Here is a 23858-nt window from a genome sequence, read left to right on the forward strand (position 1 = left end):
AACAAACTGAGGACATGATCCTCAAGTGAACATCGACTGCATGGCTTTGCGAACCAAGTGGACGCCAGGGACTCGTAAAATCTCAGAGAAGGATGTAGTCTTTTACTGTAAAATCAACAGAAAACAGGAAGGATCTAGTGGAGGTGCAAAACATCCCTACAGAGACCGATATACAGCTGTTGATTGTCCATGAATGCAATGCTGCTGAATTACTGCAGGTGTGCAGGAGTTATCTGTTGGCTGAGATCATGTCGCAGTCACTTATTTGGCTAGGTGTTGTATTTTGGAGTGGGTCTTTTTTTAGCCACATTAAACCTGCAGTAGGCAGAATGTTTTTGCCATCATTGGGCAAAAATTCCATAATAACCTTTCAGCATATTGTAATTCAAGTGTTCTTAGAGATAACTAGACTTCTGCACCTCCTCATGGCTCTGTTTTCAGGCTTTAAAAAAATCACAGGTCATTTCAGAGAGAGAGCGTTCCTATTGGCTGTGCTCCAGCTGATGGGCGGTGCTTGGTATGTCCTCAACTGACTTCTACATGGCTCATCACAAACGTTCTCATTTTCCAGCTAAACAGTGCACTACAAGATGTTTCTGAAAACATTTGAGGAAAGAATTAGGCATTACAGTAACAGAATATTAATTCATATTTGATCAGTGCTGCCTAGTTTGACCGTTTGATCAGAGTTCGCGAGTGATTGACAGCTGCTCAGAGACGGCAGACTCCAGCTCGGCTCTGATTGGTTGTTTTCCTCCGGTCTGTGAAATCTTGCAGATGCCATTAGGATCACCGGAGGACACAGAGGCACATGATGCTTATCTGATTACCTGTCTCATGCACTACTGTCAGGATATAGTAACCATTTTATAAAAATAACTTTTCATACTAATCTCCATTTCTACCCACTGCTGCTTTACTTTAATTCCTGGCTACACGTGGTGCATGATTGGCTCCATACACACCTCCAAAGCCATTAGTCTTGGATCACTTGTTAAAATAATGGGAAAGGGAGATGTTTCACTATTTAATACATCAATGCTCATTTAGCTCACATCCTGATCATAAATGAAGCTATACCTCCATAATCATCATGTCATATCATCCCAAATGTATCCCTTATTCACGTCGTTTGTGCAATGATGGTATAAACAGTGTCTGTGTGTGCGTGCACGTGCGCGTCCACGTAAAGCCCATTTACCAAATGCGTCTCGTAATCTGGGTGAATTTTACGCCGGAGCGTAAGACAGATGTCGATTAGTCGCCCATTAATGGCGACCACCCAGTGAGCGATGGCCTCCATCTATCAGCGTATCTCTCAATTTCCACATTTCAAGCTAGCACCACAGCTGAGACACAGACACCATTGCTCTGAATTATGCATGCGCTCATGGCGTTCAATCGGGGCTCTGGAGAGACGGAGATGGATTTTAGAGAGACAGGAAGTGAAGAATCAGAGGCGCGGCAGAAAGCAGCAGGGCGTGTGTGTGTGTGTGTGTGTGTGTGTGTGTGTGTGTGGGGGGGGAGACTCGGAGGAAAGACAAAAAAGGGTGGGGCTCCCTCTGTTGTGGTCTCTGCTTGTTATGTTGATAGGCTGGGTAAAGAAAAAAGAAATAAAGGTCAAGGAAAGAAAACAAATCACACGGTTGAAAACACATTGTCAAACCTAATCCCGTCTGACATCACGGATAGCAGGAAAGGACAGCCTGAGCCAGGAATGCTATAGCATTTTGGCATTAATGCCAGCAATTACCATCTCCTCAGAGATATAAAATCAGACATCGATAACAATCCCATGTGGACGATGTTTAATTGCCTGTCTTCAGCTCCGTATGACAGAATAAGCTATTTTAAGGCATCGTGTTTATCGTTTGCATGCATGTGTGTGTGTGCTCCTGTCATAAAGGCTAAGTACTGATCTAAAGGGTTATGCAGATTAAGACCTGAACCCCAAAGCGAATTGGAATTAATCAGAGCCGAGGATTGGGGCCGGAGGATAATCTCGCTGTTTAGTTTGGCATACTTCCTAAACATCAAAGACACGCTGCCCGATATGGCTGATTCATACTGACATAAAAACCAGAAGCCTCTCTCCTCACCAGCAGAGGGAGGGACTACTGCTGCTGCTGCTGCTGCTGCTGATGATGACGATGATGATGATGATGATGATGAGCTGACAGAGTGTCACCAACCCTACTGATGCAGGCAAAATCAAATACCATGTGAAACACCCCGTGCACGAAACTCTCTGTCTCGCCTTTCATTCTCTGTTATGTAGATGTATACGCACACACACACACACTCTCAGAAGGGCAACTGGGTGTGTGTCCTATCCATCCCATGTCAGCAAGATTACTTCCTCTGGGCGATGATGTAACGTAACAAGGACCGACGCTGTGCTTTCTTGTTTGTGAAGTGAGCAGTCAGGGCTTCTGCTGATGTGTGTCTGTAAACGCATGTGGGAGGAAGGGAGGGAGGAAGAAGAGGCCACTGATGCATGATTTACTACTGTATGACCTCTCTGGCACCAGAAAAAAGGGTAACACAAATTTAATGGTAATTAGGTGATAATTAGCAAGTACTGTATTTGAAATTTCTTTGGAATTACTGCCAATAATTATATTCCGCTATTTCCCAATAGCTGGTAATTTATTTAATACACTTCCAGGAAAAGAATACAAAGTTAATTGATATGCTTTATTCCCATGTCTGCTGATAAATAGATAATAATTAGCAAATAACTTATTTGAAATGTCTCAAAAAGCTCCCTGAATCATGACATTAGCTACCAGGTTACATGTGTGCAGACAATAAGTCACACAACGGTGAGATTTGTGCTGATCGGAAGTGTGTTCTATTAGCCGCTTCTCAAGCCTAAGGGCCCTATTTTACCGATTATATGCTATTTTAGCATATCATTATTAAATAATGTTTATAATAAAGTAATTTTCGATCAATTTTGAGGCAGTGATTCCAAAGGAATTTTAAATACTTGCTAATTATCACCGAAATAATACCATGAAATTTGCAGACCTGTAAAATGAAGTGTTACCAAAAAAAAGTCTCTCTTCCTCTGGAGGTCTCCTCACATGCTACGCAAACACAGCTTTGTTACAGAAGGGCTTTGCTCGCTATCCATTATGTGTTTTGTCAGTGGATTAAAGTGGAGGAAGCAAAAATATCTAGCACAGAGCTTAGCCCTCAAAACCAACCATCCCTGAGCTAAATCCCCTTTCCCAGTCACCTCAGCAGGCAGAAAGAGAAAGAGAGAGAGAGAGAGAGAGAAAGTGAAGGAAGCGAGGCTTTAAAGGGGAAAGGGAGCGGAGAGGTGGTAGGGAACAAGGGAGGAGGGAATCTGAGCTCTGTCTCCAAGCAACACTCTGCATAGCAGGGAGGGAAGGGAAGACACATGGGAGGGAGGGAGGGAGGGAGGGAGGGAGGAGGAGAAGGAGGTTGTCTCTGCATAGCAGCAAACTGCACTGGGTCACCCACCCTCTGCTGCAGCCGTGGCTCCACGCCACCAGCATAAAACATTTACATCCCACAGGATGGAGAGAGCGAGAAAGACAGAGAGAAAGAGAGAGAGGACATGAGATAATAGTTCTTAGAAATTGAGTAATTAAGGTCTAAGCTGGTCGGACATGTGGGATGATACAGCTAATGACTCAATTATTTGCACACACTTCATAACGCAGCGACTTGAATAGGATGCTTGGTGGAAGTGCTACTTGGAATTTCTATTATACGCCGAGGAGTTTAGTAGTGAAAGTATGCCGTGTGCTCGGATCCAGTATCCATGTATGTATAATGATGATCTGTATGATTATCAGAGTACATGGAGGATTCATTCTGTTCACCAAAGCCATGCATGTTCCTCATTTCGTCCCTGGTATTATCATATGGATGTCTGAGGTTTATGGTCATTACTGTGATGACTGCAGTGCTGGTAGCTTAGATAAAAAAAATTCCAGAGCTACAGAGATGCTTACATAAGATAGCTATATGCAAATAAGCAGTACACTAAACAGCAATGCAAACCAAGTCACTCCTTATCTTTCTTTCTTTCTATCACCTTAAATACCTCACTTATCAGCTCTTTCGCACTATAGCTTGCTTGAAGTTGCACGTTTCTCTCCTGTCACTGCACTTGCCATTTTTCTGCCTGTATTTATCTGCAAGTTGGCATTAATGAACTATGATAAGAATTCACCCAAAGCCGACTGTTATCGGGCCATTAAATAGGCGTTATCGGTGGCTATGTGGGTCAATGGGGGCATAAGACACCTACTACATTGTAAAAGTTAAAGCTAAACTTAGAAGCAACACGTTTTAACATGTAAAACTGAATGAAACGTTACGTTTTGAATTACTACGGTTGCTAGAAGTCACTGTCATGCTTTTTTGTACCTTCTTTTGGTGATCTACGAGTGAATCTATGATAAAAAACATACTAGTGGGTGTAGTAGGCCCCTACTGACCCATATCTATGATGCTTATAGTGACCGATAACACCTATTTAATGCCTTTAGCTACAACATTACACTACAACATTTGGCAGAAAACTGAATAATACATCGTTCTAAAACATTTACAAATCATACAACACTCAAAAGTTTGCAAACAGTGGAACAACTTGTCCAGTTTGTGTTTTCACATATTCAAGACACACAAAGCACAAAAGAAAGGAAGGAAAGGTCAGATTTCAATACAAGAAACAACATAACAACAACAAAAGATGGCCCCCACCTTCTCATATGGATCAGAGTCATAGTTGAGTCCAATCCCACAGTCATCTGTGATTTCAGAGAGATCCTCATCGTCAAACTCCTCCAGGCTGATGTCGTGGGCGGGTCTGGAAACACACCAGAAACAGATAGATATTTATTAGTCCTTTCGGAAATTCATCATGTGCCATACAGCAAACGTCAGATAAATAAACAGACAACAGTAATACCACAGACGACAACAACAACAACAGCAACAGAACACCTCAACATTAACCTGATATAGACCTGTTCATCACATCATTAAAGTGCTCTACTTATCATATCACAGGGTCATAAGGTGCAGCATCCTCACACACAGGTTCAGCCATTTCTTGTTTCACAGTTTGTTCAACAATACAATCCTGGTAGGCACAAATGATTGCATGCGATGCACCCTTTACCGTCTGCCTGATGGTAACAGCTTGTATACACTAAATAGGGGATGCAATGCCTCTTTAATAATCGCCTGCCTTTTCCTCACCACTCATCTTTATGCCATTTTGCTGCTGTCCAGCAATTTTATTGGACATATTGACTCTTTGTTTTTATTATTCACTGACAACGTAAGATACCAGGCAATAAAACAGAAAGTTAAAATACTCTCCACAAATGAGCCATCCCTTATAAAAAAGAAGTATTCTTCAAGTTTATTTTTTCAAATTAAATAGTTCAAGTATATTCACAAGGATATTTTATGTAATAAGTATACTAATATCATTGTACTAGTAGTATACTTGTAAATGTACTACTTCAGTACTTCTTGAGACTAAATTGGCCCACTTTTTAGTTTATAAATGTATACTTTTAAGTATACTTAAGAGTAGTAAACTTTGAGTACACAACTATAGTTTACATCCAAGTTGTATGTTGTACTGCAACTATAATATGAACTATACTACAAGTGGACTTATAGGTATACCGTTAGTTATATACTTGTAGCCCACTTTTATGAAAGTACACTTTAAAGTATACTCTCAGTAAACTACTAGTTTAGTTTTTACTGCAAGTATAGTTGTAAGTTTTCTTTAAGGTAACTTACAGTACTTTGTCAAATATACTTTTCAGTATAAGCTAAGTATACATAGACTTTTCTGTATACTTGTTGGTATAAGCCAAGTATACTTAAGTATAATTTTGTTAGGTGTATCTCTGAAAGTACATAAAAAGTAAACTGAAAGCATACTATCTTATTTTAAGTTTAAAAGAAGTACACTAATAGCACACTTGAATAAACTTATTTTTCGCAACGGATAGAAGAGGACCAATATACGTCTGTTCACTCAAAACTGTCTCAGTTTACGCATGAAATATAGACGCTGCAGATCTTTCTTATAGAGAGCAGCTGTGTTCGAACTACATGACAGTTTGGAATCTATTATTGTTCCTAAATATTTATAGTCATCTACCATTTCAATACCCTCCCCATCGATAGTCATTTGTTGATTCGTGTGGGAGACAGTATATTCACTACCTGTTATGAGAACACTCATACCTGCAATATGTCTGTTTTATCGAGCGCCTCAGAGGAGAATTTCTCATTTCTTTTATGCCCACACAGTGAGACCTGCTCTAACTCACGGCCTGTCACCTTCTATCTGCGCCTCAGTCACTTATATACTGTACTGGACAGAGGCTGCCACACACCCACGTCCTCTGTCTCCTCTTCCCTTATTATAACAATCCACACTAACAAGATGGGACACCTTTCACAACAGCAACACATAAATACTGCAAAAGAAAATTCAAATAAAGATGGATAAATATCATAATGTGAGCTGTGGGTTGGAGGGCAGTGGCCTCTTAAACCAGAGTTTCTGAACTTCTATTTACAGCAGCAGCAGCAGCACACTACAGCAGGGAAGTGATTAGGCTCTATCTCATCTTTGTCCCATTAGTTTCAGCAGGCTCTCAGTTCTACAGCAGCTAGCTCGCTATGTGTAGAAGGAAATGCTGCATTGCAGCTTTCCTACTAAGAAAAGGACACTCCACATATTACGTATGGATGCGAGCTTACATCGCACCGTCATATAGGGTCCTGTCTACGCAATGTCATTAGTCCCATGGAGAAAATGAGAACGTGCTGATGCATCTAAAAGTATACCAAAGGTGGGTCATGAAAAAGTCACTGTAATCAGAGTGGCCCCATGCTACTAGGCTGCTTTAATGTACAACAAGGTGCTAATGACCAAAAATACAGGGACAATACGAGGGCTGGACCAGGATATCCCACTATTCGATTATTTACTTGATGTGTAGGTATTCGATTTTCAATTTTGGGATTCGGATATTTTTTTTATAGTTTAGTTTAGTTTTTAACCCTTCTGAATAACAAACATGCATAAAACATACCAAACCTGTAACTGTAGAATAACAGAATCCTTAAAAATTAACATCTTTAATTGAACCGAATGAGTCATGTCATGGAGACATGACCGAAGCTTTGATATTTGCTGCTGACTGCTACCGAAGCCTGTTACAAGCGTTTGGTCCATTACTATGTTTCAGTCAAAGCAGGCACAAACAATAAACTCAATTACTTGACATAAACACATTTTCATTTTAACTCGATGTCCTCAAGCTTATCAAAGGAAAAACACTATCAAATCTAAACAACATTAAAAGTTCTGATAAGCTGAACGGCACGAAAGGTTTTGATAAAGCTGTGTGGTTAAGGTGCTGCTGATACTGAAGCCTTGATATTTGCGGAAAATTACAGTTCCAAACAAACTATTAAGCTTGACCTTGCTGTTGATATGTGTATCTAACCGGATAAAATGTACTGAAGCTGCAACTTGAGGATTTCCGACAGCATGCAGGCAATTTTTGGGGGGGGGAAACGACAGAAAGCTTTTATAATAAAATGCTGCAAATGAATTTATAATCCAAACTCAAAGTCATCGCTCAATACTCAACATAAACTTCTTAAAAGACAAAGATAACTAGAATTACCACTGTGCGGTTCTATGCAGTTTACATCCATGTCTGTACAAAATGTCATCACTTCATCATTTTATCCTTTTAGATATTTGTTTGAAATTGTTGTAATTACCATATAAATTCATGAGTTAGGGACAAAAAACGTGTTTTGTGAGGTCACAGTGACCTTGACCTCTGACTACCAAAAGAATTATGATAAATGTGTCTGACTTGTTATGCCTCCGGCCGCGGCTGTCGCCGACGCGGAGGCATAACAAGTCAGACACATTTATCATAATTCTTCATTTATCATTTTTAGATTAAAAACACTGATTCCACACATGCCTATTTTATCGATTTTCCATGTAGAACCAGCAATATGGTACGTTTAGGATCATGGAACATTTGAGTTATGTAACTTAAAGTGCCAAATTTAAATGATGAGTTATTAAATATCACCACTAGATTATTCCATTGGATATACCCAAATGAATAACATCTTAATATGTTATAATGTATTTATTTAGGACATTTTTGGCCGTGTTTGTGGAGCGTGGCTATCACCTGTATATATTGAATAAATGTTAGATGTGCAAATGAAGTATATAGCTTCTGAGAGAAAGGCTCGCAGGGTCACCCTGTCTGAACTGATATGACTGAAGTTTTGATAACGCTCTGGCTGATACGGACCTAAACATGTGTATATAAGCCTGTTCAGATCCGAGCAGAGTTGTATCCATCCAGGAGTGCTGCATGTACGGAGGGATCATGAAGTGTCTCGTCGCTGTTTTGGTCTGTGTGGTGCTCGTAGAGGGAATCGTCAAGTAAGTAATCTCTCTGTACTTCTCAATTCTGCGCCTAATAATCTTTTTTTTAATCAGAGAGCAGAATCGTTCTTATGAAGATCCACTGCTATAGAACAAAAAGACACATTACGCTCCATTACAATCACAGGAGTGCACACTGTCCTCTTCACTTGCAGTCAGAGATATTGAATAATATCAGAGATATCGGTACACAGACCTTCATCAGGTTATCTGACCAGATAAAAGGAGAGAATATCTTAAATAGGTTGGTTGACCCACGTGGACCAATCAATTAACCCATTTGTGCCCAAAGCCTAGTATGATAAGGAAAAATGCCATAGCATTTGCCCTGATCAGTTAAAACTCTTGAAATTTGGTACGGACATACTTTGGGCAAGTTTTTAAAAGTACATCTTTGAAATTTGTACGTTAAATATAGCTCAACATGCAAAAAGTCATAATAAAGAAAAGATGCCATACCAATATAAATGTTTAAAATGTGTGATTCAAGTCATAGGAAGTCATAATTATTTTTTTTTTTTTGCTTTCCCTGTCCTCAGGATCCCTCTGCAGAAGCAGAAGTCCATGCGTGAGGCCCTGAGAGAGAAAGGGATCGAGCTGCCTTACCAGGATCCTGCTCTCAAGTACAATGAGCTTGCCAGCTCTGCCAACATGTACATCAATAACTACGCCGATGTAAGAAATCCATACTGTACACAGCATTCGGATGAAAGCATTAACTGATGGCTGATGGGTTTGTTCTTTCTTTTATTGTGTTCCTCTCCAACCAATGTGCTCCTCAGACCACCTACTTTGGCGCCATCAGTATTGGAACACCCCCCCAGTCCTTCCAAGTGCTGTTTGACACCGGCTCTGCCAACCTGTGGGTGGACTCCGTCTACTGCAACACTCAGGCCTGCAGTGAGTACAAACCAACCAAATCCCTCATCTGTCACACTCTTCAGAACATATTTGCATGTGAAGAACTTCAGAGGACTTAACGCCGATATAGGCCAAGCGTGCAGAGCTCGTCATCTTGTTTCCAAGAGATTACATGTTGTACATACATGGGATTTAGATTACAGGCATGCCACTAAGCATTTTTGGTCTTTGGGAAGCATCAGCAACTGTGTTAGTTAAAATTCAGCTCTTGATTTCTATAATCAAGTGAATCATCGGTATGTAAAAAGGCTCTGCAAGGCATGAGGACATGGAAAATGGCTCCAGATATAATCCCGATCTGTGCCCCATTCACAGACACACACACCAAGTTCAACCCCCAGCAGTCCTCTACTTACTCCCGCAAGGGACAGTCCTTCTACCTGCCCTACGGAGCTGGAAGCCTCCATGGAGTCTTTGGATATGACACTGTCAATGTGAGTCAAACCCACCAAATAAACCAAGTACATCAGTTAACACTAGAGAGGACTGAGTCTTATACATGTAGGTATGTGTCCACAGGATCCGTCCTTTCCACGGCTACCATTCATTGTCATGTAGGCAGCAGTGCAATGTATTCTGGTAGCGTGGCATTGCGATTCGAGAGATGGGGCGTCACGTTGGCCGCTCCTCATTTGCATTAAGTTGAGGTCTAGGCTACTTTATGCAAATCAGGGGCGTCCGGTGCGACTCGCCACCTCTGGAAACTCCCAAGAAACTTTTAAACTAAACGTTGTTGACCTAGAATAAAGATTCAACAACCCGCATGGCTTATTTCTCGCATAAAATGTTTTCAGAAACACATTTCGGTGAACTATTTTCCAAACAAGCCGCCATGTTGTTTCCCGTTTGAAAGCTGGGAGCAGCAGACCACGTGTGAAAGCGTTCATCCAATCAGGTTCCTAGCGCCTAGTGGCATCAAGCGTCCAATGCTGGGAAGCGAGGCGATCCCTCACGTCCAAAAACACCCCTGTGGATACCTACCACTAGGTACTGAGACAGAGCACTACCAGAAGGCAGACATTTTCTATATCACCTCAACAAGTGATATCTCACAGTAAAAACACACCTAACAGAGGTGTGGCCAGAGAAAGTGTCAATACACAAAGTGTCAAGACGAGGAAATATACATTTTTATACACAAGATACTTTCAATATTACAAAAATGTAGAAGAATCATTTTAATGATTTATAGACTGAACAGACGTCCTCTCCATTCATGCATTGACGTTGCTGTAGGCTGAAGCAACAACTATATTCATCTCACTCGTCATATCGGTTGGTTTTGGTCCCATAGGTTGGCGGTATTGTGATCAATAACCAGGAGATCGGTCTGAGCACAAACGAGCCCGGTCAGAACTTTGTGGTGGCCAAGTTTGACGGCATCCTCGGTCTGTCCTACCCAAGCATCTCAGCCGGAGGAGAGACTCCCGTCATGGACAACATGATCAGTCAAAACCTGCTGGGCTCCAACATATTCGCTTTCTACCTGTCCAGGTATATCTGACACAGGACTTCAATTACGTACTGTGTTAGTCAAAAACATATATTCCTGTGGTTCTGACAGGTGGTATCTGTTAAAGTTAAAGGGGTGGGAGTAAATCACAAATATTATCCCCTGAATACTTTTGTAGCAACCTTTATTTATTCATTTAGTTATTGTATTTTATTTAATTATTATTATTATTATTATTATTATTATTATTATTATTATTATTATTATTATTATGTTTTATTTACTCTTTTGTAAACATGCCTTAAACCTGCTTTAAACACAGTATTTACTCTGTGTGGGGTAATTAACGTGGTGGAGGGGCCACAGGAATATAAGTAGGTGTTGGGAATCTGGCGTGTGAATTTATTTCATACATTTATCCATTTGTAGATATTTATATGTCTTTATTATTATTATTTTGACTAGTAGTAGTATTTATCTTTATTGTAATATTTTACATTTTAATTTAGTCAAATTTTTATTTTATTTTTTATTTATTTATTTTTCTGTTTTATTATTATTATTATCATTAAATTTTGTTCTCCTCCCTTGTTTTTATTTTAAATTTTCAGTTACTATCTGTTATTATATGTACATATTATCTTATTTGTTGTGGCTTAGGTTGTCATTGTTCTTAAGGAAACAATAAAAAGTATAAAATATACTAAGTACTGTGAAACAAACAGTATAACATACTGTATAGGACACACTGGCTCAAATAATAACGCATATCCACATGGAGAGCTTGCAGATCAGTTTTGGTTTGTCATCTGGTGGTTTAGGGGAGGACAGCAGGGCAGCGTGCTCTCTTTCGGAGAAGTGGACAACAGCCTGTACCAGGGTCAGATCATCTGGACCCCCGTCACCTCTCAGACCTACTGGCAGATCGGCGTTGACGGGTGGGTGCTTTTCAGAATTTCATCAACATGAAACGTCAAATGATCCTCTGATTTTACTTAATGAGAACTGCTGCTTTGATTATTTTATGTTTTAATATGACTGCAAGAAAAAAAAAAAAAATTTTGCCATGCGTGGTGCCTTGCAGATTCCAGATCAATGGTCGAGAGACCGGCTGGTGCTCTCAGGGCTGCCAGTCCATCGTGGACACTGGAACCTCCAGCCTGACAGCCCCAAGCCAGCTTATTGGTGACATCATGCAGGCCATTGGAGCTCAACGGAACCAGTATGGAAATGTAAGGGACACAGACAGACACACACTGAAGCAGTATAGGAAAGTAAGCCTCCATTTTCATTCCTCATAAAGACCCAGCTCTGTCTGTACAGGCTGCACCATTAAAAAGGTCATTATGAGCAGTGGAGGTCAAGGTCACGACCTGTACATCAAAAGTGGAGAAGCAGGAATGTAATGAAACGATGTACGAGTTTCCGTCCCTCTCAAACAGTATCTCTTTGTTGTCTTGACCTCCAGTACATGGTGAACTGCGGCCAGGTCAACAACCTGCCGACTCTCAGCTTTGTCATCAGCGGCGTTCCCGTCCCTCTGCCTCCTTCTGCTTACATCACTCAGGTAAGTTGCTACATGCATGCATAGCATACGCATGTATATGTGTGTCCCTTTATGTGCATGCCATCATTTTGTATTTGTTGGTGTGCATGCAATGTTATGAACATTTCCAATCTCCCGCCTCCACCTCCAGCACTACCAGAACGGATACCAGTACTGCTCGGTGGACATCAACCCCACCTACCTCCCCTCTCATGACGGCCAACCCTTGTGGATCTTTGGAGACGTGTTCCTCAGAGAGTACTACTCCGTCTACGACCGCACCAACAACCGTCTCGGCTTTGCTCAAGCTGCCTAAGTGTCATCGGTGTAACTATACCCTGACCATAAACCTGATCAGATCATAATGATTAAGTCGGTGTCCGCCTAAAGCTTTGGTTCACCTCAAACATCTGTTCTGTTATATAATATCATTCTACATGTCTTTTATTGTACATCCTCAAATTGGTAGTTGGATTTGTATATTCATAATAGACAAAGAATTAAATGTATCCATACAATTGTGTGTCATTCCCAAGCAGAATAAAGGTTAAAGTGTTCGCTGCAAGTGTTTTGATATTTCATCTTTCTAAATGAGCTCTCATTATCTTCACAGTCCTGGGCTGAAAGGACATCAAAGGGGATTCCCCCCTTTATAATTAACCTTGGGCTTGTGTCTGTCCGTGTGTGCCTCATTCCCACAACTAGTGGTGATTTTAAATGTCTGGGACTCATAATGACGTAAACTAAAACACTTTTCATACATCTAGAGAATCCAACAAATGCACACATGCATGCTCTGTGCTTTTGAGCACTTGTATAGCTACAAATCAAATGTGATTAAATCAGGATAAATGTTATTTATGAGCTGGACAAGACCGTTTGTTTTCACCATAGTAAAATGGATTACGTAGCGTACAAAAGTGGACATAAGTTGCCATGACAACTTGTGCCAGACATTGAAGGACAACATATTATCCATTCACATTCATTACAATATGAAAATGACAGAGGAGCCACCAAAACTAATTTCCCATCTGTCAAAATAACCAAACCAGGTGTCCTAACCAAACCTGGAGAAATGATGTCACTAATGAGCTCCTCCGTCTTCAGGGAAGCTGAGTTTGTACGTGTCGGTGTGTGTGTGTGTGTGTGTGTGTGTGTGTGTGTGTGTGTGTGTGTGTGTGTGTGTATGTGTGTTTCACAATGGAAAAACACCACATCGGTGCAGCTGTATCCAAGGCAGCTGTCACCACCACGCACACAAGTGGAACAGAGTCCCATGTTCTGTTTCTGGATGAAGGAGGGAGTGATGGAGAAACAGGAATAGTTGAGGCGAACAAGGAGGGAGGAAGATGAGAATCCTGTAGCTATAGGCAAGGAGAAATGTTGAATTCAGATGTGCACTGGACAAATACAAATCTTTGCTTCATGGCACAAAGCAATTTTCAAGAAGTGACAAGAAGCAACAGATTTCCTGTGAATCTCATCAACTGTCACTCCAGGTAAGATGCAGAGCACATGCTGTAGAAGCATGTGCTCTGCTTGGTTGTGATGGTCTCATTTTTAAACTAATTACAGTAATGTCCCAAAATGGATGAGGTCATGATTTATTTACACTTACAGTAGCACAGTTTTTTTTTATTATCTGTTTCTCTGCTGAAACCTCTTTATGGTGCTCATTCTGTTGCACTGAAAATTACATTGAAAAAAGCAACCTCTTTTGAGAAACAGTGTCCATTACCCTGGATAAACACACTGTCAACTATTATAATAACTAAAGAAACAATAGTATAAACTACTGGACTTAAAATTAAAACTCTTCATAGTTAAAGAGGACCTATTATGCTTACCTTTTGTGTATTATATAGTTTTTTGTGCATGTTAAAGTCTGCAAAGTTACAAAGCCTAAAGTCCACGTCAAAGGAAACACTGCTCCGGAACTGCCTGAAACGCTTTTCCCGCCTTTTCTTCCGGAACGTGGTGATGTCACCAAGTAACACATTTGCATAATACCTAGCAGCTAGTTTTGCACGCCCTCAAACAAAGCTAGTTAGAGCGGAGTCCGAAGAGTCTGGTTCAATCGACCAATCACAACAGAGTGGGCCCGCTGACCAATCAGAGCAGACTGGGCTTTTGGGTGGAGGCTCAAACGGAGCGTTTAAAACAGACGGTGAGAAGAGGTGCTGCAGCACAGCCGGTATGAGAAAAATAAAGCATTTTTTGAACATTAAAGCATGTCAACATGTTCTAGTAGAAACCCAAACTACAAGTATGCACCTGAAGATGAGCACAATAGATCTTCTTTAAGTGTATGGATTATCCGGAGTAACAGGGACATCATTTCTGGAAAAAAAAGATGTTGCTGTTGATTTTTTTTAAATTAATTTTTCAATGTTGTGAGTGAGCTCCACTAACTAAATCCCAATCTCTCCCATTGTTTTGGGAGGCAGAAATCTCCCAAAACCTGGATAAAAAGCAAACTATCTGCATGGCAAAAATTGGATGAACTGGCTCTTTATTATCATCTGACATCTGACATCTTTTCATTTCCTTTTCTCTTATCACTTCTCCTCCGTTGCTCCCTATTCTGCTGTGTTTCCAGACTCCATTTTGTTTGTGTGCTCATCTGCTGTGTGTGTGTGTGTGTGTGTGTGTGTGTGTGTGTGTGTGTGTGTGTGTGTGTGTGTGTGCCCCCATTTCCCCTAAACTGCAAAACCTAAGAATGTGTGTCAGTGAAAAGCTGCAGACACAGAATAATAACAGCCAGAGCAAAGTCCTCTGTCCTCTCCTTGAAGAGCAGACACGACAACGACTGACCCCATCCAACAGGTACACCTCATTGAAGCATGCACATTACAAACCTATCAGTTTCTAATCTCTCAGATGTTCCTGCTTGGTGTTCAGACAGCATCCAAGTGAGTGTTTGCGGTTCCTGTCGCGCCATGTCTCCTACCGCTCGCTGCTTATCGGACAGCACACTGTGACGCCCCTTGCATTCAGTCCACCTCCGCTAGTGATCATTCTTAATAATTGGGATTTGAAGCTGGGGCTTACCACTCACACCTCTCTCCATACTCTGAGTAAAACCACTCTAGTGCAGAAAAAGAGGCCTGCATCACATCGGTCTCTCTCCCTATTCTCAATTCTGACATGCTGAGCAGCAAAATGAGAATCCTACCACAAGGAAACAAGTCAGCACAAAATTACCATTCACTGATGCCGGTGATGTTGCTGCAATGGCACACCCAGATCCACTGGCACCGCTAAGGTTTTGCTACCAGGTACTCGCTCCTTCTTTTCCTCTTCTCCCTGCCCTCCTCAGGCTCAAACAATCTCTCCAGCCCACATTCATATACTGACAGTTATTCTCTGATACTGTCACCTCCAAACCAGAAATAGTCAAACCAGCATGCTGTCATCTTTGCTTGTCTAATTCTGTATATACACTGGGTGTCTTTTTTTTTTGTCTGAAAATATATACTCAACTGTCTCACTGAGTTACGCTGCCTTTTACTATTTACAATTTTGTTATTTAAAAGCATCTGTTCTACACACTTTCAAATTTGTTTAATTGCTTAATGGTTTAAGTCATAACAAGACATTTGGGATGCACCGATACTGATACAGGATCGGATATCGGGCTGACTCAAATAGCTGGATCGGTGACACCGGGGCCGATCTATTAAATTCAGCTCTATGTTTATATACTATATACATTATAGACTTGAAATGTAGAAACTATTCATTTTTAAGATTTTTTTTACCAAGTTTCTGGTGTAGGATTTATTATCTTAATGATAAATAACAATTCAATAAATGTATATATATGTATTTATTTGTCACATTTAGTTTTACAAAGTTGGGAACGCAATGTTTAATTCAAGCCTGTTGTTGTTACACATAACAGTATGATCCCAGTCACTTCCACACAGTGAGGCATACAGCTCATTAATTAAACACTGGTATCGGATCGGTACACAAAGCCCAGGTATCACTATCGGTATCAGGACTGAAAGATTTGACTCGGTGCATCCCTATTGAAGATGTGACCTTGGATGCTGGAAAACAGTGATAGACATTTTTCACTACTTTCTGATGTTTTATAGACCAATCAAGTTGCACAGCTACTGTGATGACCCCTGCTGTCATCTGGGGTTTCCCCGTTGTTAACCTGTGTCTCTCGTTGCCCTGCAGCTGGCTGATTGGTATAATCTGGAATACCTGGGCCCCGGTGGTGTTCCCAGTTTATTTAAACCAGCTTTTACACTCTGACTCTCTGCTGTCGCTGCTCTGCTCTGCCCCACAGACACGCCTTTGGTTTGGTTATGTTGATTTTTTTCTTTTTGTTTTGCTTTAATGCACCTTACAACACTCACATTCTCCACACATGCATCACCCACACTTCTGACACCACTGATTTCCACATCCCATCCCAGCCCAGCCAGGTTGTAACACTTCTCTTAAAATAACCCCAGTGAGTCCAATCACAGTAAAGTCACAGATGTCCATAGTCCAAAAAAAAAAAATGAAATGAGACAAAAATAAGAATCTGAGCAGAAATGAAAAAGACACTCTGATAACAAAATTAAAATAGATCCAGGTTCAAAGGGGTGTCCTCTGTAATCAAGCTGCCTTTCAACCATCATCATCTTTAAAAGCCGAGGACATTCGATGTGGTTGATACTGACTCATTAACCAGATCAATTTCCCAGCCTTTTCACCCACCGTCTGTCTTCAGTAATGTAGACACACACACACACACACACATGAGTCATACACTTAACCTAATGAAGCACTCTCCATTGTCTGTGTCAGATCCGAACCTAAAGATTACGCCATCTTTGAACCAAAGGCGGAGATGATGCATCGGTTTGCTCGGAGCTGATGATTTCACGTTGATTTGGCTGTATTTGGATGAATGAAGTCATCGGATGTAAAAAGCAAACGCTGCTGATAGATTCAGGAAACATTCACTGGCGTCATATTGATGGAAAAACAAATCTCATGGACTGCGTAAATATGACTTGTGTAATTATTGTTGAATGGAAAAACAAAGCAGAGCAACAGCAAAGATTGACATGCAAAAACATGGCGAGTGTTGGTTGTACACAGAGTGTGTGAGAGAGAGATGAAATACAAAGAGAGAGATGGAAAGACAGCAGGGGGGAGGCAGAGATGGAATGCTTAAGCTAAAATGAATCTGTATTTGATTTAAGCTGCTTACCACATGGTAGCCAGAACCACCACTCTCTACCCCCCTCCGCCTTCTCAAACAGCCTTCAAAGAGTCGGGAGGCTAAAGTGGAACATCGACTGCTAAACGAAACATATGAGATTCACAGGGGGGAGAGATAGAGGGGGGAAATCAGAAGGACGCTTACAGGAAGTGTTGTAGTAGTCTACTTTTAAAATATTGATGTATACTATGAAGGAATACAACTGGGGTTTGATAGAAATTATATCAAATCTGAAACTGGCATCAAATTATCTTATCCGATCCAAAACCTTTCAGATCTATTTTAGGGCCGCAACTAATTGTTGATTAATCTGCCGATTATTTTCTTGATTCTCAGAAAGAAGAGAAAAATGTCTATCAGTTTCCCAGAGCCCAAGTTAATGTCTTTAAATGTCTTGTTTTGTCTGATCAGCAGTTGAAAATCTAAAAACATTCAATTTATTGTCATAAAACACAATGAAAACCAGAAAATACTCCCATGTGCGAGGCAGTAACCAGTGAATTTTTGCCATTTTTGCTTTAAAAATGACTTAACTGATTAATCGATTATATAAATAATTGTTAATATGTTAGGCCGGCACGATGATGCACTGTCGCCTCACAGCAAGAGGGTCAAACTTGCATGTTCTCCCCGTGTTAGCGTGGGTTTTCTCCGGGTTCTCAGGTTTCCTCCCACAGTCCAAAGACATGCAGGTTGATTGTTGACTCTAAATGTCCCGTAGGTGTGAATGTGAGCGTGAATGGTTGTCTGTCTCTATGTATCAGTCCTGTGATAGTCTGGCGACCTGTCCAGGGTGTACCCCGCCTTCGATAAGCGGTTACAGATAATGGATGGATGGATGTTAATATGTTTTGTGTTGACATGATGTGTTGATTAAATGACTAATCATATAAGGTCTAATTGAATCCATTTAGGTTTAGCTTTCATCAATTCTAAGCGACAAAAAATCGTATTAAAAAAAGAGAGAAAGAAAGAAAACCTAGGGGCTGACATTCAAGAACTAAAGCTCAGATTTTGCCAGATATATTACATTACATGTATGTGTTATTTAGCTAAATCACAATGTCAATGTTCCGCTATCCGAACCCGACCCTCCTGCATACTCAAATAACACCCCGAAAAAATGACCTCCCACCAGGCCGCGTTAAGACTGCTGCCTCAGCAAATCCACACAAACAATCCTTTCACAAAAAGTAATCATTGGATTCTAAAACACGGGTCATTGTTGGTACACTACGAGTCCCACATTTTGATATATCAGTATATTTGTTTTAGGTTTCAGCAAACCACAGCAGGCATACCTGGATGGAGTCATCTGTAAGATGAAGCCTTGATGGGAAAAGTAAAAAGTGAAATGGAGCGCCATGGCCGGTATGTATTGATTAACTTCACCATGTTTATATGGAACCACCATGATCAGGGATATGCAAACAAATTCCCTCTTATTTTTGTTCATATCGTCGATTTGTTCTTATTTTGTTAGTACCCATTGATTTCTGGGATTCACCACTGTTTTTTTATTTTTGCTCTTCTCTTATTTAGAGACATTTTACGAGTGGTCGTGAGCACTCTTACCAAGATAAGATAAAAACATCTTGTCTTCACAGTCTAAGAATTGTTTGTCCAACGCAAGGAAACAAAAGTTTTTAAATCAAGGAACTTAAACTAAAACTTAAAGTAAAGTGGCTTACATTCTGCTCTTGGATGCTTTTAGATTTTCCTGTAATGCCGGTACCGACACACTGGAAACTCACATGTCTACTTTGTTTATTAAACAGTACCTCAATTTCACTACTGTTGAAGTACTTCTTCTTCTTCTTCTTCTTACTGCCTTTTTTGGTGGCATCTCTCCAATTCTTGGGCATGTACTGGACTATTTTCACACGGCACAACACCTGCCCTTAGGTAGTGTTTACGGGGTTTTACCTATGCTAATAATAATAATCGGCAATATGCCTCCAATTTATGATCAAGTGGGATTCATCATCCAGCACACCTGGTAAGAGCAGATGTGGATGGTTGAGAATGTTTGGTGCATCTGGAGTTGACTTCTCTTATTTTTTCTCCTGACAAAAAATATAAGAGAGTTAATGTCTCTCAGTTTATGTTGGAAGAAATATACTCACATATTCTCTACAGCAACAGACATTAAATGTTACATCATTTGAAAAGTGCACCATATTTTCTCCGGCTTAAGGTTTGTATTTCCAGCGGAGAGAGTGATCCCTCGGCGCAGGAGAAATAATAGTCTGTCATAAATTCCTGGTGCTCAGGAGAGAAAGACAGGCTCCCTTACGGATTATGTTGCCCATTGGAAACAGTGTTTGGGGGTTACGTAAGGCGGCTTACTGTATACCACACCATCACAACACCGCTGGTTTCAGACATGAATCAGTCAGACGCAAAAACAAACATACCGGAAGGAAAACACACACATATGGACACATATTATTAAATGAGAAATGCACTTCTACAAAAACAGACATGCTCCAAATACTAATATTTCATCAAAGTGAATTATTGGTATGTCACAGTGTGAAATCGATGATCCATAGCTGACACAAATAATGTGTGTACTCTTGAATGCACACAAAAGTAATTGGAAAAAAATAGAGTGCAACATTCAATTAAAAGAGTGATGCCGGCAGCTGGGCAGCTGCTCTTCACACGTCTTCTGGCTTTATTTTTGAGAGAAGTAAACTGAAAAGACGTAAACTACATCTGGAGTTAGTGACACATATACAAGCGGGGTAAGAGACAGAATAAAGAAAAGAGTTACTCCCATTATTCCTCTGATAAATAAAAGATAAATAAAGATTAGCTCGCACCAGCTGTTTGCCAACGCTGTAAATTTAAAATATTGACCAAATCTTGGCTCTGTGCTCTGAACTAAGGTCAGTGGTAGTCATGCATAACACCAGGTCTATTGATCTGATATGATCCATCCATGAGATGAAGCTACAGTATGTAACCAAACCCCCCACATGAGAGCATGCTGTGGATATAAATCCACTGATGGTAGATGGCTCGCTAATGTGATTGCATTCTGTAAGGACATTGGACATGTGGAGGCAGACACGGGGACGATGAAACGGCGTGGCATTATGTGCATTAATGCAGAAAGCCTCCACTATCCGGGATTTGAGCTTTCTGGTGCTCTGAGCAACATCAGATAAATCGTTTTACTGTTTTTCAACCTATTTTCTGGACTTTTCTTCTTTCTGCCACTCTGGGGACGATTTAGTAAAATGAATGTATAGGAGCAAAACAATGATTACAAATAGTCGTTGTTAAGTAGCCTAGTTGTTTTCCTTTATAAGGATGCACCAATACCGATACTGGATCGGATATCAGGCCGATGCTGACTCAAATAGCTGGGTATCGGTGACAATGGGGCCGATCTATTCAATTCAATTCTATGTTTATACACTAATACTGGAAGTTTTGACTAATTTTTTGCTGCATTAAAAAGGTTTACACTTGAAATGTCATTTCCTGTTAATTTTGAAGATTCTTTACCAAGTTGCTGGTCTATTATTTATTATTTTTATACTATTCAGTAAATGTATATATGTATTTATTTGTTTTACAAAGTTAGGAAAGCAATGTTTAATTCAAGCCTGATGTTTCCTTACACATAAAATAATGATCCCAGTCACTTCCACACAGTGAGGCAAACAGCTTATGAATCAAACACTGGTATGAGATCGATACTCGGTATCGGTCGATACCCAAAGCCCAGGTATCGGTGTCAGTATCGGGATCGGTGCATCCCTACTCCTGTATTTGTTAACAGAGAGGAAGGCCTTGCATCAGCAGCAGCAGGCATGTGATTATATGGAAATCAAATTAGTAAATACAATGAAATCTCTCATGTTTCTATACAACACATTCCTATATGCCTCAAGGCTAAAAGCAGATCTGAATATTGCAGCAGCCTACACACAGTTTCATCCAAATCACACCAAAGTGTTGCACATCTTAATCCACACTAAAGAAACCCCAGTGTTAACCAAACATAGACAACCTTGGAGAGATGGAGAGATGGAGAGATTAACTAGCTGTATCACTAAGTTATTGATCTCTGGTATAACAGCCAGCAGATTCACAATTGTGTTTATAGGCAAGAAGAAAACGCCAGCAGATTTTGTCCTATTGTGTGTCGCAGAGGTCACATTAGAGGCGTTTGAAACAATATACCATTATGAAGAGCACTTCATCATCATCATCATCATTGTTCAGCAGCAGCATGTCCTTGCCTGGGTTGGACTCAACAGGGCGTGGGCCTCACAGAGAATGCGCAAGGCGGCTGCCTGCCTCTCGCGACAGCTTTAAGATCAGTCATTTGTCATCTATTTGACCATTTTTTTTAACCCTTCTTCATGCACATTCACATAAGAATAATAGAAGTTAAAGAAATCTTTGAGGAATGCATCAGCTCCAAAACACAAACAAGAGGCCTCCCTGATGATCAGCTGCAGCAACTCTATAGGGATGGATGGATGGATGGAGGCAGCAGCAGGCCTGGCAGGTTCATCTAAACATCTATTATGATTATAGGGAATGTGCATTTTATTGCAGGCATCAAAACAAAACAGATGCATCATCTTTAGTGTCATTTCTTCCACTCATCATCCGTGCTCCCCCATCCTCCCCCAACACACTGCCCATGTTATAATCTCTTACCTGCAACCAGGAGGGGAGAGGGAATGGAAAGTGGAAAGGGAAAACATCTCAGCCCTGTCCGCCATCTTCTTCCACAAATGACTCAGAGCGACTGCAGAAAATCACGGATCACATTCACAATAAACCGGACAGAGGACGTGGACGGAGGACGGAGGACAGAGAGCTGCTTTCTGTCTCCTGTCTCTCTGCGGCCCCACAGATCAGCCCCCTCCTGGCCGCAAGCCTGCAATCAGACCAGCCTGCTCAGCACCATCAAATCTGCAGTCAACCATCCACACGAGCAGGGTGGTGGTGGAGGGGTGAAATGATCTTCAAGAACAACGCGGGAATTAAAATACAATCCTGTTGTTTTCCCTCCCCCGGATACGTCCAACGCGATGCGTAGAGCGCGCAGGATGCGACCGCAGTCCGTGTTTTTCCTCCAACAAATGTCTGCTGCTGCTGCTGTGATGATGCTGCTGACTGTGTGACACACAACGGATACAGGCCAGCAGTGCGGAGACAGCCAGAGACAGAGGAGGAGGGAGAGGGGAGGAGGAGGAGGAGGGAAGAAGATGAGGGAGGAGGAGGGAGGATGGAGAGGGAGGAGGAGGAGGGAGGAGGAAGAGGAGGGAGAGGGAGAGGGAGGAGGAAGAGGAAGAGGAGGAAGAGGAGGGAGGAGGAGGAGGAGGGAGGAGGAAGAGGAGGAGGGAGGAGGAGGAGGAGGGAGAGGGAGGAGGAGGAGGAGGAGGGAGACAGAGGAGGAGGGAGAGGAGGAGGAGGGAGAGGGAGGAGGAGGAGGAGGGAGAGGGGAGGAGGAGGAGGAGGGAAGAGGATGAGGGAGGAGGAGGGAGGATGGAGAGGGAGGAGGAGGAGGGAGGAGGGAGACAGAGGAGGAGGGAGAGGAGGAGGAGGGAGAGGGAGGAGGAGGAGGAGGAGGGAGACAGAGGAGGAGGGAGAGGAGGAGGAGGGAGAGGGAGGAGGAGGAGGAGGGAGACAGAGGAGGACGAGGGAGAGGGAGGAGAAGGAGGAGGGAGACAGAGGAGGACGAGGGAGAGGGAGGAGAAGGAGGGGGGAGGTAGGGAGGAGGAGGGAGGAGGAGGAGGAAGAGGAAGAGGAGGAGGAGGGAGAGGGAGTAGGAGGGGGAGGAGGGAGAGGGAGGAGAAGGAGGAGGGAGACAGAGGAGGACGAGGGAGAGGGAGGAGAAGGAGGGGGGAGGTAGGGAGGAGGAGGGAGGAGGAGGAGGAAGAGGAAGAGGAGGAGGAGGGAGAGGGAGTAGGAGGAGGAGGGAGGAGGAGGAGGAGGGAAGAGGGAGGAGGAGGGAGACAGAGGAGGAGGAGGAAGAGGAGGGGGGAGGATGGAGGAGGAGGAGGGAGGAAGAGGATGAAGAGGAGGAGGAGGATGAGGGAGGAGGAGGAGGAGGATGAAGAGGAGGAGGAGGAGGAGGAGGAGGAGGAGGAGGAGGAGGAGGAGGAGGAGCAGGTGTGGAGGAGCAGAGACGGTATAACGTCAGTGCCGTTACCGTATG

At 41.9% G+C, this 23858-nt stretch overlaps 2 protein-coding genes across 3 annotated transcripts in view; one reads left to right on the forward strand and one right to left on the reverse strand.

The window, feature by feature from the left end:
- mapk8ip2 (mitogen-activated protein kinase 8 interacting protein 2) overlaps positions 1–22885 on the reverse strand; it is a 37686-nt gene extending 14801 nt beyond the window's left edge. Inside the window, exons 1-2 of one of the 2 annotated variants that reach the window (XM_074633256.1) lie at positions 22352–22885; positions 4747–4852 (exon numbers count right to left, since the gene is read on the reverse strand). In XM_074633256.1, the coding sequence (XP_074489357.1) occupies positions 4747–4852; positions 22352–22416 (171 nt within the window). In that variant the 5' untranslated portion in view covers positions 22417–22885. The remainder of the gene's footprint in view (positions 1–4746; positions 4853–22351) is intronic. The other variant, XM_074633255.1, reaches the window with a different exon arrangement.
- Positions 8349–12986, forward strand: LOC141766396 (gastricsin-like). The gene is made up of 9 exons (XM_074633254.1): positions 8349–8506; positions 9049–9184; positions 9292–9409; positions 9746–9864; positions 10725–10924; positions 11705–11821; positions 11968–12115; positions 12352–12450; positions 12581–12986. The coding sequence occupies exons 1-9, from the start codon at positions 8436–8438 to the stop codon at positions 12743–12745; spliced, it is 1173 nt and encodes a 390-aa protein (XP_074489355.1). The 5' UTR covers positions 8349–8435; the 3' UTR covers positions 12746–12986.
- Positions 22886–23858: the final 973 nt, after the last annotated feature.

Source organism: Sebastes fasciatus, chromosome 4 (genome assembly GCF_043250625.1).
Source record: "Sebastes fasciatus isolate fSebFas1 chromosome 4, fSebFas1.pri, whole genome shotgun sequence".
NCBI classification, from domain to species: Eukaryota; Metazoa; Chordata; class Actinopteri; order Perciformes; family Sebastidae; genus Sebastes; species Sebastes fasciatus.